General features: G+C 37.4%; 1 protein-coding gene across 1 annotated transcript in view; it reads left to right on the top strand.

Moving 5' to 3' along the window:
• EPB41L4A (erythrocyte membrane protein band 4.1 like 4A) overlaps nucleotides 1-12,986 on the top strand; it is a 127,348-nt gene that overhangs the window by 66,041 nt on the left and 48,321 nt on the right. Inside the window, 5 exon segments of the mRNA XM_039733414.1 lie at nucleotides 1,145-1,242; nucleotides 4,468-4,588; nucleotides 8,713-8,800; nucleotides 10,973-11,061; nucleotides 11,448-11,511. Coding sequence (XP_039589348.1) covers nucleotides 1,145-1,242; nucleotides 4,468-4,588; nucleotides 8,713-8,800; nucleotides 10,973-11,061; nucleotides 11,448-11,511 — 460 coding nt within the window.

Raw genomic sequence — 12,986 nt, 5'->3', positions numbered from 1 at the left:
AAAGAACATGAGTATCTTTATTCAGAGGCTCATCTGATAAAGTCTAGAAAATTTGACTGGATCTTAAGTTTTCTGAGTCAGCTGTCATGTAACCTGCAGTTTGTAAACTTTTCTGAAATCAGTGTAGGTGCACTTTGAACTTACAGAGCATTCCAAGGTGCTTTCATCAATTACTTGTACTAACACAGAATAAATTATTTGCATAGTAGCTGAATGGCTCTACGTAGTTAAAATTGAACTAGTGAATAATGGAAAAGCTATGTTGTTGTATGGAAGACCTTTATTTTTCTGTAAAAAATTACCTTCATTGTATTTTTACATTTTGTAGGAAATCAGAGCAAGAAATTAACTTAGGATGATGTGAAACACTGCATAAATCTGTTGTAATAAAATCAGACAAAATCCAAATAGTGTTTAAAAGATCTTAAATAAATCATTATGGAAAGTTGCAAAACTGCAGATGCTTTATATAATGGCTTCTTGTCTTGTGTGTTCCATCTGCTTTGGGCATATTGATTCATTCTAAGTGGTCTCAGCTTTATCTAGTGTAGAAGCAGGTTATGACTTTGAAAATTACATTTTCATCCCTGGTGTAACTATTCCAAGTAGTACCTTGTGCTACAACAGATTCAGTTAGTTGCTGATGGCACGCCCATCCATCTTTTTCATGGGGTTCATCAAACTTCCCTGCTGCACTGTAGTCAATACTCTGGTATGTGGAGAGAAAATATTTGAGTAAGCAAGTAATCCAATACCCAGTCATCCTTTACACTGATCCCATGACGAGGTTAAACTTTTGCCCTTTGATAGGTTCTTGTTCCATTTTTCTGACTCCTATCTTCCTTCCCTGCTTCCTGACTGCTCTGTGAAAGTCAAAAGAGGGAAGTGATGTTTTAGGGTCATAAGTAATTGCCTCAGCAGAATATAAGCAGATTGGAAAATTGGAAGTGCTCCCTTTCCTGGGTTCTTCCACTGGATGAATCTTAGTTGTTACTTCTGTATCAATAGGGGAAGTGATTTAGAGGGGAATACAGGCATTTACTGTCACATAATTATGGTACCTGGTATGTGCACAGTTACAGGGATAATTTTGAAATATTAATTGGACTTAAAATAACAACTTTGTTTTATCTCTATGTTTTAGGTATCAGTTTTTCTTGCAGGTAAAGCAAGATGTTCTACAGGGCCGTTTACCTTGTCCAATCAACACTGCAGCACAGCTGGGAGCATACATAATTCAGTGTAAGTTCTCCTGGCCCTCTGAAAACTTATTCCCTTCAATCCTACATTGTGATTAAATTTAAGTGATGACTGAAGACAGCATTACCACTTTATGCATTCTCTTCCAAACAGAAGTTTTCAGATTTCACTTCAAGAGCTGTAAATAAATGACCATTCTGAATAGATAATGCAGGAGCAATATGGAAGTTAATGTAAAGAAGAAACTTTAAAATCAATCTGAAGACTCTGCTAAACATTATTTGCTTTGTTGGGGAATATTTTATCAAGTACTTAAGATTTTATAACTTTGGATTACATATAGAGTACGACAAAACCTTCATCAGGAGATTTACAGATTTCAAAGGCAGCCTCAAATCTGGGAAACAAAATATTATCTCAAAAATTACATTATGTCAATATGAATGCAAGTTTACTTAACAGAAGGATATGATTTGACCTGAAGTGAAGAATTTTCATTTTATTTAGTATTTATCTACATTCATCCATCAGTAGAGATCTTTTCAGGAGTGGATGTTATATGCTGCATGCTAAATAGAACTAGCATTCAATTAGAAAGGAGCTGGCTAGCTACTGGAGCTGTTATTCTTTTTCCATTACAGCTCAAGATCTATATTCAAACAGAATTGCAAGCAAAAATTGTGTGAAGTGCCATGCTGGGACCTCTATCTCTAATTTTTTTCCGTATTAAATTTAGATTTGTCTAAAGTGATATGTATCAAGGAAAGATTGTTTGTATTATTGGTGTTACAAGTGTCACTCAATAACACTTAATATAACATTAAAAATAGTTCTCCTTTTATATCCATTTTAGAATGACATGGCAGAATAACTTGTGTATCTGAAAAACTAAAGTTTCAGGCAGTATTTATTTGTCTACCATTATTTTTTATTTTATTTTACCATCTAAGAAATATGACATGTCATCCTCTGAAAAATTGTTTGCAATGCACATTTCACTTTACTGGCAGACATGCCTTCTCTGAAAAAATACTGCAAGTTGAAGCAGGAAAATATGCAATGATGGTAGCATCTTCATTTTATTATAAGAAGTGACTAAAAGGAGTAAATTCATGCCCTTCAGTAATTTTGTAAGGTGGTGAGAGCTGTTGTTTTGGTATGGTGTCCTGTTCCTGTAATTCTAATCTCAAATATTTTGTTGGAAAACAATGAGAAAGTTTATGGGAGAGAGAAGAGTTAAAGCATGGCCAAGGTTACATACAGTGAGTTAAAGTTAGTCCAGGCACTAGGAGGTATGCATTCCCATGAGCTCTGTAAAAAACTTTATCCTTTTATTTAGGGCTTGCTGTTGCTCCAAATACGCAAACACACCTGAGAAATGTCTGTCTTAGAGACTGGATACATAATTTTAATGGAGATTTTCCAGTGAGACTTCTCAACATCCCTACTGAGCACCTCACCATCTTTTTCTAGCAATTTCATTTCAACATTTGGGAAAGGAACATCAGTAGTTAGATGAGTCTTTTCCTTCTTGGCTCTTGAAGCTATGTTTCTGGCTCAGTGGGCATTGGATAGAAAACTCCTGTGAAATCTTTCTCAGAAAAACCCAGTGCACAGATATTACCCAGGCTTATAAAAAGTTGAAATACTAACTTTTGCAGAATTTCTCAGATGCAATTATAGTTAAGATTAGTAGATGTGAGTTCTGGCCAAGATGGTATTTGTTTTATAATTATGTTACAACATACGAACAGACACGACTAATGTGTACAAATTCAGGGTAGTGTCAAACAAAATTACATTGGCTATTCATCATGTTCTTTAAGAAAGATCTTTTGAATGCTGTTTTTATTTTAAAAGTGAATTTGATATCCAGGATATCAAATATTTTATTGAAAAAGGAAAGCTTGTGATTCTTCAAAAGAAGACCCTCCCTCTAGGACTCACGGGATATTTACCTCCATTTGTATTCCCAGTTTATGTTAAAGTGCCAGCAATAACTTGGAACTTTTCTGCCAGTAATATTGCAGTATATCGAGAGAGCACGGATATTACAAAACTAGACTTTTCTTCTACACTTGAATGTAGAATTGAATTCAAACTTTGCTGGCTTGGTCAAAATTTTGTCTGGCCTGTAGAAGCAGTAGGTTTCCTATCAAGGCTTCTAGCTCTTTCTAGCTCTAACCTTCCTTCTATGTATTTTTTAAAATGTGTGAAGACAATTTCTTATTGCTTTTATGTCTGCTGATGTGAATAGTCTTCCTTCATTCCTTTTTTTCTTGTCTGACTGCCAATTAAATTGGCTGTCAGTTGGAGAGGGGCAGCTGGGCACACATTTGGGAAAGAAACATCAGTAGTTAGATGAGTCTTTTCCTTCTTGGCTCTTGAAGCCTCCTTTTGGCTATGTTTCTGGCTCAGTGGGCACTGGATAGAAAACTCCTGTGAAATCTTTCTCAGAAAAACCCAGTGCACAGATATTACCCAGGCTTATAAAAAGTTGAAATACTAACTTTTGCAGAGTTTCTCAGATGCAATTATAGTTAAGATCAGTAGATGTGAGTTCTGGCCAAGATGGTATTTGTTTTATAATTATGTTACAACATACGAACAGACACGACTAATGTGTACAAATTCAGGGTAGTGTCAAACAAAATTACATTGGCTATTCATCATGTTCTTTAAGAAAGATCTTTTGAATGCTGTTTTTATTTTAAAAGTGAATTTGATATCCAGGATATCAAATATTTTATTGAAAAAGGAAAGCTTGTGATTCTTCAAAAGAAGACCCTCCCTCTAGGACTCACGGGATATTTACCTCCATTTGTATTCCCAGTTTATGTTAAAGTGCCAGCAATAACTTGGAACTTTTCTGCCAGTAATATTGCAGTATATCGAGAGAGCACGGATATTACAAAACTAGACTTTTCTTCTACACTTGAATGTAGAATTGAATTCAAACTTTGCTGGCTTGGTCAAAATTTTGTCTGGCCTGTAGAAGCAGTAGGTTTCCTATCAAGGCTTCTAGCTCTTTCTAGCTCTAACCTTCCTTCTATGTATTTTTTAAAATGTGTGAAGACAATTTCTTATTGCTTTTATGTCTGCTGATGTGAATAGTCTTCCTTCATTCCTTTTTTTCTTGTCTGACTGCCAATTAAATTGGCTGTCAGTTGGAGAGGGGCAGCTGGGCACCAGTAGGTGGATTATATAACGCATGTTTTGGTTGTGAAGAAGCACAGGTGACCTTTGTTTTCTCCTTGTGTTCTGTAGCTGAGCTGGGGGACTATGACCCGTACAAGCACACTGCAGGTTATGTCTCCGAGTACCGCTTCGTTCCTGACCAGAAGGAAGAGCTGGAGGATGCCATAGAGAGGATACACAAGACTCTGATGTAAGAATTCAGTTCTGTTGGGAACTTGGCAGGTAATACCAGACTCAGGGATGCTAGGAAGGTGGGGAAGAACAGCCTGTGGTGCAAAGTGAGGTTTTCTTTTTATTGAGGAAAGAACACACGGAATACACTTATACCTCTCAGAAGCAGAAAAGATTTTACATATTGAAGCTGTTCTTTTAGGAAGTGAGTAGGACAATAGCTGGAAATATGAGGTGTGTCAGACCTAGGTATGGGTGTTTCAGAGCCAGCAGTTTTAATAAAATATATGCCAGAAATTCGCACATAGAGCCAAAATAAACATTTACTTGCTTATCTCCAAGTTCATGTTCCTGGTAAGTGTAAGGAGGCCTGTTCTAACAAATCCAAGTTAGGTGATATAACCATTTATGAAGATGAGAGCAGTAAGAACCCTTTCATGAGGGTGTTCATCATAGCCTTTGTCAAAGTAATGTGAAGAGAATCAGTTACCCATCTTGTTGTAGATGTTCTTGATTCTTTTCCTATGATGAAGCCGCAGTCAGGATAAAGGTTAAGTATTTTTTGCCTGTAGCATTGTGTGTTTATGTTACATGTGCCTTGTTTAATGAGAATAGGTATTAACTTAGGGTCACAGCTGTTCTCTGAGAAGTTTTCCAGTAATTGGAGTCTGTGCCATTTGCCACGTTGACTTGAGCTTTCTCTTCCAGGGAAGAGAGTCTGTTGTCACTAATTATTTCTGTGTGGTTGCATAACAGCCTTTTGCTAATTGATACTTTTCAGAGAACTTACTACATGTGTTTCTGTAAAGCAAAAAAGTATTGGCATTTTCCATTCCAGAGAGAGGAAACTGAGTCACAGCTCATTAGTTTGGTTCAACATCACAGAAATGGTTTGTGAGAAATGAGACTTGAGATGAATTGCTGTGAACTAAGCAGCCTTCCTTTCTCTTTCTCAAGTTTCTGTAGTCATTAGATGCAGAAGCCAGTGGTTGTGAAGGGAAGTGATCACTGTCAGACACTTACTGATCTGGAGCCCTGGTACTGTTCTGCTGCTTGGCTGCAGTTGGGTGTCAGGGATTTAGCAGCATGAGAACAGAGGGGAAAGCCAAGGTGTATTCATCGCTACTTCAGCCTGACTGTTACCAGCAGCACTGCCAGCTCTGATTTCTGCACAGGTGACCACAGTCTCTGCAGCTAAGAAGTGTGAAGCTATAATGGGTGAGGGCATCCCAAATTGTCTCATTGACCTGAGACATTTTAGGGACAGGTTTGTGATATGGTTTGGAAGAATTGTTTTATTCTTTCCAGATCCCAGATGGAAACATGGGGGCTTTCCGTGTTTGTTTGTTTGGTTGGTTTTTTGTTTGTTTTGTTTTGTTGGTTTTTTTGGGGTTTTTTTTGTTTTTTCTAAGCAGCTGTGGCACTGCATATACTTTTCTTCTCCTAGTTATGTCAAGAAAAACTGGTTTTGGTTGCATGTTTCCTCTCAGTTTTTTGGGGTTTTTTACACAGCACAATAGCTATTTGGAGATTCAGTAAGGATGCAGTTTTTTGAGAAAGTTTCTAAAGCAAGGAAGGTGAGGGAAGAAAGCAGAGGAGGTTTCTGACTCTGCAGCCTGCCTACTGTGATTGTAGTCCCATCTATAAACCAACATGACAGCCCCAAGGCCAGAGAGCAGTGTGAGGTGATCTGATATTGTCAGGCACATGTGGAGGATCAAGCAGTGACTTTGGGGCTCACTTATGAGGGAGGAAAACACTTGGTGTTGGAGGAGAGACAGAATCCCTCAGTGCAGACGGGAGAGCCGGTGTTGTGCTGCTGACAGCTCCCATTTCAGGCTGTGGGAGATTTGTCACTGACTGGTGCTTGGCAAGTCAGCTGCTGCTGTGTTTTGAATCAACACTTCATGCTGCCAGTGGGGCACAAGCAAAGCAAAAATGCCCCTGATATTTAGCTTTAAAAGCAACTTTCAGTGTTGCTTAGGGCCTCGAGTGGCCCTCAGATGCCCTTTGTCCATCCAAAGGAGTGTGTTTGTGTCAGCTGCATGGCTGTCACTTTTCCAGCTCTGTCATTCCCACTGGCAAAGACTGCTTTAGTTTTGGGATGTGTGACGCTAAAGGAGAGTTTGTGTTTTCACACACGATAAAAATGAAACACTCTTTGTACGAATGGGAATTCTTTCAGTCCCTGACAATTCTTTATCCCTTCATATTCTGGCTTCTCCATCTGCTTTTGGGAGGACTTCTACCTCTGGCTTCCATCTGCTTCCTTCAGAAGCTCCAGCTCACATCTTTGCTTCCTTCAATATTTTTACAAATTCAGTTTCTAAAACATAGTGTATTACTCTGAAAGTATTTATAAAAGCACACTCAAAACAATTATTTTGACATTTGAACTTTTTGGTCCTTTCAGAAGCAGATGAAAATAAAGGAATAAGTGCATCAGCATTTTTCTAAGCCTGGTCAGTAAGGAAAGGCTAACAGCAGGGTTTAAATTGGTGTTGTATTCTAGCACTAATTCAATAATGGGGTAATCCATTTTGCTCAGGACTGGTATTCAGCCTGCTTGCAAAGTCAGTGAGACAATACAGCCCCTGTGAACATTTTGCTTACATTTCTGAAATATACTTGTAAGACTTTAAATTAAAAATCAAGCTGCAGTAAATTTTTATAGCAAAAGTATATAAAAGACGTGACAGATGTGACATTACTGATGTGCTGAATATCCAGTGTTCTACATGTTCTGAATGCAGATAATGAATGACACATCTACTGGGATTTGAAGAAAGGGATTTCTCTTACAAGCTTCAGGTCTGCTGCTTTTCCAGGAGTCCTTGGAGAGGAGGGCACCTGGAAAAGTGGCAGTGCGGCTACACGGATAAGATGAGCTGAAGCAGTCCATCTCCCAGATACAAAGAAGTAATTTTAAATGTCTTTGAATACCTTTAACTATCTATTGCATTCATGCTAGCACTGCTGTTTCATGTCTTTGACCTTGGAAATCCTTATTTCTTTGTCAGCCATAACACAAATTTGGGAAAACCTAGATGGTAGCTTCTAGGCTAGAGAGAATGGTGACTTTCATTCACCAGAAGCAGGAATGTGCCTATTGCAGGGCTTTTCCAGATCTTCGATCAAAATGTTGAATGTAGAATGTTCTACTTCACACCTTGAATTTGAAAGGTAGCACATCCTGTGAAGTATTTCCCAAGAAAACCAACAGGATGAAGTAGGATATGCAACTTTTTGAGCTGATATTTTTACAAGATGTGCTGTACTTTCCCATTAACAGTGCAATTGCTTTCAGATAAGTATTAAAAAGAAATGAAAACAAAAACATTGCTTCAGCTATTTCAGGCTTACAAAAGAGAATCTTGTTCTTGTATCATTGATAGATATTAAGTGAAGAGCAAATTAAATTCTGAGGATAAGGCTTTGAATTTATTTAGTTCTGTTCTTTTTGAAAATAAGTAAATTTTCAGTAATGTCAAGTATGTTCCTACTAGCCAGGATTTTTCCCTCACCAGTTTTCCCAGTTTTTTCCTGCCAGTGGTACTCTTACCTGATGGATTGATATCTGTAGGTAGGAAGGCAGGCAGGATCTTTGAAATGGCTAATCTCATGAGACAGACTTCAAATCTTGTTTTCGACATAGCAGACCTGGGTGCTACCAGCTGGTGTGACTTCTGTAGGCGAGATTTTATGGAGAACGGAATAATTTCTCTGGAGTTAATCAACCTTGCTTTCAGGAGCTTCAACACTTCTATGGGGAAATAGTACCCCAACCAGTCATTCTATTCCTGTTTTATTAATAATATTGTAATTATTGGGGGGGGAAAGTATTTTGCATATTGAAGCATGAAAATTAAATGCGTGAAGTGTGTTTGTGACAGCAATGAAAAGGCAAAAGGCACTGCATTAGGCAAACATGACATATATGATAGCATATATGTCTGTGCTAGGAGACCACTAGAGATCTAGTCTTACCTGGAATAAGAAGTTCAGAGTTGAAAAGACCATGAGAGTCTAAAAAACTGGTAAGAAGGGCTGCATATGAGTCCAGAAAACTATATTTATTACTATGATCTATTTTGATGTGTTGATTGGAATGACAAGATTCTTAAAAAAAAATTGTATTTACAGGGGTCAAGTTCCTGCTGAGGCAGAAGTGAACTACTTAGGTGTGGCCAAATCTCTGGAAATGTATGGAGTGGATCTCCATCCTGTTTATGTAAGTATTAACTGTGAAAAACAATTACTGCGCTAATGTGTGAAACAGTACTTACATAGTTTTGTTGCCACAGGATAACTGAAAAGGGAACACTACTCAAGAAATGAAAAGGAGCACGCATTTACAGACAGTGAGGATTCAGTTATTCATACATACAAAAACCTGATGCTTTTCAGATCAAATGCCGTGATTGTGTTGCATGATAAAAAAAAAACCAATCAGTTATACTCTGGATAAAAACAATTCAGATAGAAAAGAAGGAATTTGTGCAAGTGTCAGGAGACATGAGTTAGAGTTATCACCTTTGTCTTTGACAGAAGAATTTGCACATTATTTTAGTTTAAATAAGAGCAAGTGTGTTCTGAAACCTTTTCAATACCTTTGCAAAAATTAGGGTGGAGTAGCAGTCACATGTCTGGCTTTTTAAAATACTTTTTAAAATATTTGTTGTCAAGGTTTTGCTAAAGATCCAGAGCATGTTTCCATTTTTTTTCCCATGTTGTATCATGCAGCGTTGCAAGTTGTCTGTATTGCCTCTGAAAACCCCTCCATTTCTTTTGTCTGTCAGCATGTATGTTGGGATTGGATCCAAGTCATCACCTGGAGGCTATGTGCTCCTGGTGGAAACATCATTCTATCTTGTTTCTTGTTTGAATTATTCTGCTTGTGGCAGGTTTTTGTTTTTGGTGGGTTTTTTTGTTTTGTTTTGGTTTTTTTGGTTGTTTTTTGTTTGTTTATTTTTTTTTGTTATAAAAGAAAATCAGGAGTTCAAATGGGGAGTTGTAGTATAGATAGTTCACTGAGTTAGATGTCAGTACTTTGTAAAATTACTTGAAAGAAAATAAAAAAATTAAGATACTACCTGAAGATTAGATATGTATTTCCTCTGGAAAATAAGTAGTCTGCAATGTAAAGTACCTTTTAATGCACACTATAGCTTAATTATATTCATATCCCAGGCTTCGTTCCCCTCCCACCAATGGAAAAATGGTGAGTTACTGGAACAAGATCCAACATGATCCAACAAAATCATGTTAAATTAGTACAGCCTGGAATTTTTTTTGCCTCGTAACTTGCCTTTATTGTGCAATGAAATGCCTGCCTGGGTAACCTGTGAACATCGTTGTTCCTACTTAAATTACATCAGCAGCAGAAGCCCTCATTTGAGACTGAAACTGCACACACAATGAGATGCAGTTATTTTCCTCCTTTGGTCATATTAAAGTTGCCTTTGGCAGTTAATTCACTGAGGAGCACAGGCAGAGCTTGCCAGGTGCTTGACCTTTGTCAGCCCTGAAATCACACAGGGCATTTTTTCAGTGTCTCAAGTCAGTGCCTCTCACAGTTGATAATTCTGCTGCTCTTGCTCCTCTGGTTTGGACTTGCAGGGCTCTTCCTCACTGCCTCAAGTAGGCAGGTGGATGAGCTTTTCCAGCTGACTTTATTTTAACCTCATGCACTGTGGTTTGCACTCTTTCAGCTGTAAGCTCCTTCTGGTTTTGGGTATTGACTGTAAACTGGGGAGGTGGGGACCTTCTGCCACTCAGCAGCAGGGCTTTCACCCTGTTCTCACCTGGTGCAGTTTGAGATTTGTATCCTGACTTGAGGAATGGTTTCCTTCAGAGGAGTTGATGCATGTGGCTGTTCGCTGCATACCATTGCCCTTTCTGAACAACAAAAAGGAAGCTTAACTCTCCCACAGCAGCTACTTCACTTGGAGGCAGCAGCAGCTGACACTGTTTTAGGAGGGAGAAGGCAGCTGTGTGGTTGTATTATAGGTCAGAAAATCACTATTTAATTTCAGCTGGAAGTTGAGATGTCTGTTGCATTCATGCCTCAATAAAGAGTTCAGTTTCTGAGTTTTGGCCATTTGCCAAATAGCAAAAATTAATAATTAATTCAGTAAGAAAACAGAAAAAAAGAGGTGTTTTTGTTTTTCACCATGGTGTGAAATTCCCTTTTTTTTCCTCATTCCCAATCTTTCTTGCCTCTTTTCCCCCAGAACTACAAATTTCCATATAGAAGCTTTCATAAATAAATCAAGTACTATTTTCCCGTTTGTACAGAGTGAAACAGTATATTTAAGTCACCGGGTTGAATGTCTCACTGGATCTCACTAACACTGTGATTCTATTTGCAACTGTATGAATGACATAGTTCTTTATTTTCTAGGGTGAAAACAAATCTGAATACTTTTTAGGATTAACACCCGTAGGAGTTGTTGTCTACAAGAATAAAAAACAAGTAGGAAAATATTTCTGGTATGTATTATTTAAATGTGCAGTCTGCACTAAAACAATAACAATGTTGTATGGATGTCTACAATTTGTGGTATCTATTTGAAAGTTTAATCATAGCAATATCAAAAAAGGACACATAGAATTCTTAATATTTCTGTGGATGATGCAGATTTTTAATTCTTTGATAGTCCAGGTACTGAAAACAGTAGATCATCTTTACCATACTCATGCTGAAATGTTTACATATCCTTAATTGTCTGCTGATATCTGGGGCATACCTGAACAATAAATATAACTGTGAATTATTTTTCTGTCTCTGCATGCAAATTTACACAACTTTATATCTTATTACACATGAAATTAAAAGGTCACGGAGTTCGGTTTGTCTTTCTTTCTCAATATTACAGGCCTAGAATTACGAAAGTTCACTTCAAGGAAACACAGTTTGAACTTCGAGTCCTGGGAAAAGATGTAAGTTTTTATTTAGGCCTGAAAAGATTAAAAAAAAAAGAATTAGGTCTAATGAAGGTGGAAATTTAGTGTGTCTGTGAATGTCTAATTGGTTTTATTGAAATTTACTGTATGAAATCAAATGTAGCTGAAGGGAAACTCACAAAGCTGTCAGACACAAAACAGGCAGCCATGTTATATAGCTTGAAACCCGTTTGTCAGAGTTCAACATTACTTTGCACTTAGACTATTTGAGAGAAAGCAATGTTGGTTCCAGTGCGGCAAGGACAGCAGGCTGATAAGGATAGAGGAGGTTCTAAGATGCAGTACAAACATATATATATATAAAAAAATCCCCTACAAAGCATGTGGAGTAGGGAGAGGAGGAGACTGTTGAGTATGTAGGAAAAAATAATGACACGCAATAAAAAACATACTTGCAGTCAGTTTGTGGGTTTTGCTGTCTGGTTTAGTTACAAGTCTAGTTAGCTGATATATTTTTTGAAAATACTTTGTCTTTTTAGAACATGAAAGTTTATAGTTTCATAAGGACTGATAGTTATAGTTTTAAGTAGTATCACCGTGCTGGCAAAAATCCCCTTTACTGTTTATCTAAGTGTTTTTGTTCATCTTTGTAATGGCTGTCAGTCTCATCCATAGTTTTTCCATGAGAATATTTGTCTTGCTGCTGTTGTGGACAAAGTTTCTGGTGTCTTTGCAGATGTCTTGGCAAATCTCTGTTTTGTTACCCCCAAGTGTCTTGTTTATATTTGGTGTGGTAATCTGTGGGGATTTAATTTCTGAAGGTGTGTTTGTTGAAATACGAGCGTTATTTAAAGGCTGGGAAAACTTTTCACCATGTTTCATGTAAAGGGTGAGTGATAGTTCATGTATAAACTAGTCTGAGTTTGACTTGGAGTGAATTGCTTGGAAATGAAGCTGTAGCTTCTCTTTGATGCCACATTTCCACAGTTTTCTTTTAACCATGTGGAATTGCAAAGGCTTAGCATGCTGTGTAGAAAACTCAGAAGGTTTTGGAAAAGTTGAGGCTGTGAATATTGATGGCTGGTGAACTCTTACTGTTGTGGTCATAAGGCAAGCATTTTGACAGAACTTGGTAGTTTCAAGCCTTGACCGGTATTTCTAGGAAATTGTTGGATAGAACAGTAAGTACAGGGGTGTGTAAATTCGCCTTTTCAACTAATACTAATCTGAAGTATTTCTACATCACTTAATATCTTAACAAGATTACGAAGGGGCAAAATGGCACAGAAAAATCTTCTTTTTCCTTTTTATAACAGTCTGGGGTACTTTGAACAAAATTATATATTGGAATAAGCAGATAGTAACCTCAGTCTCTGGATTAAAATTGTCATAACAATTTATGCTGTTCTACACAGAGGAGGAAAAGCTCATCAGTGTATTTGTGTATGTTCCAATACTTCTAAAAGTATGATTCACAATTTTTTTTTATTCCTCATGTGTTTTTTTTAATA

This window comes from Passer montanus, unplaced genomic scaffold (genome assembly GCF_014805655.1).
Source record: "Passer montanus isolate IOZ18808 unplaced genomic scaffold, ASM1480565v1 scaffold87, whole genome shotgun sequence".
Lineage (NCBI taxonomy): Eukaryota > Metazoa > Chordata > Aves > Passeriformes > Passeridae > Passer > Passer montanus.
Note: the sequence above shows the minus strand (reverse complement) of the source record. Positions and strands in the feature narration are given on the sequence as shown.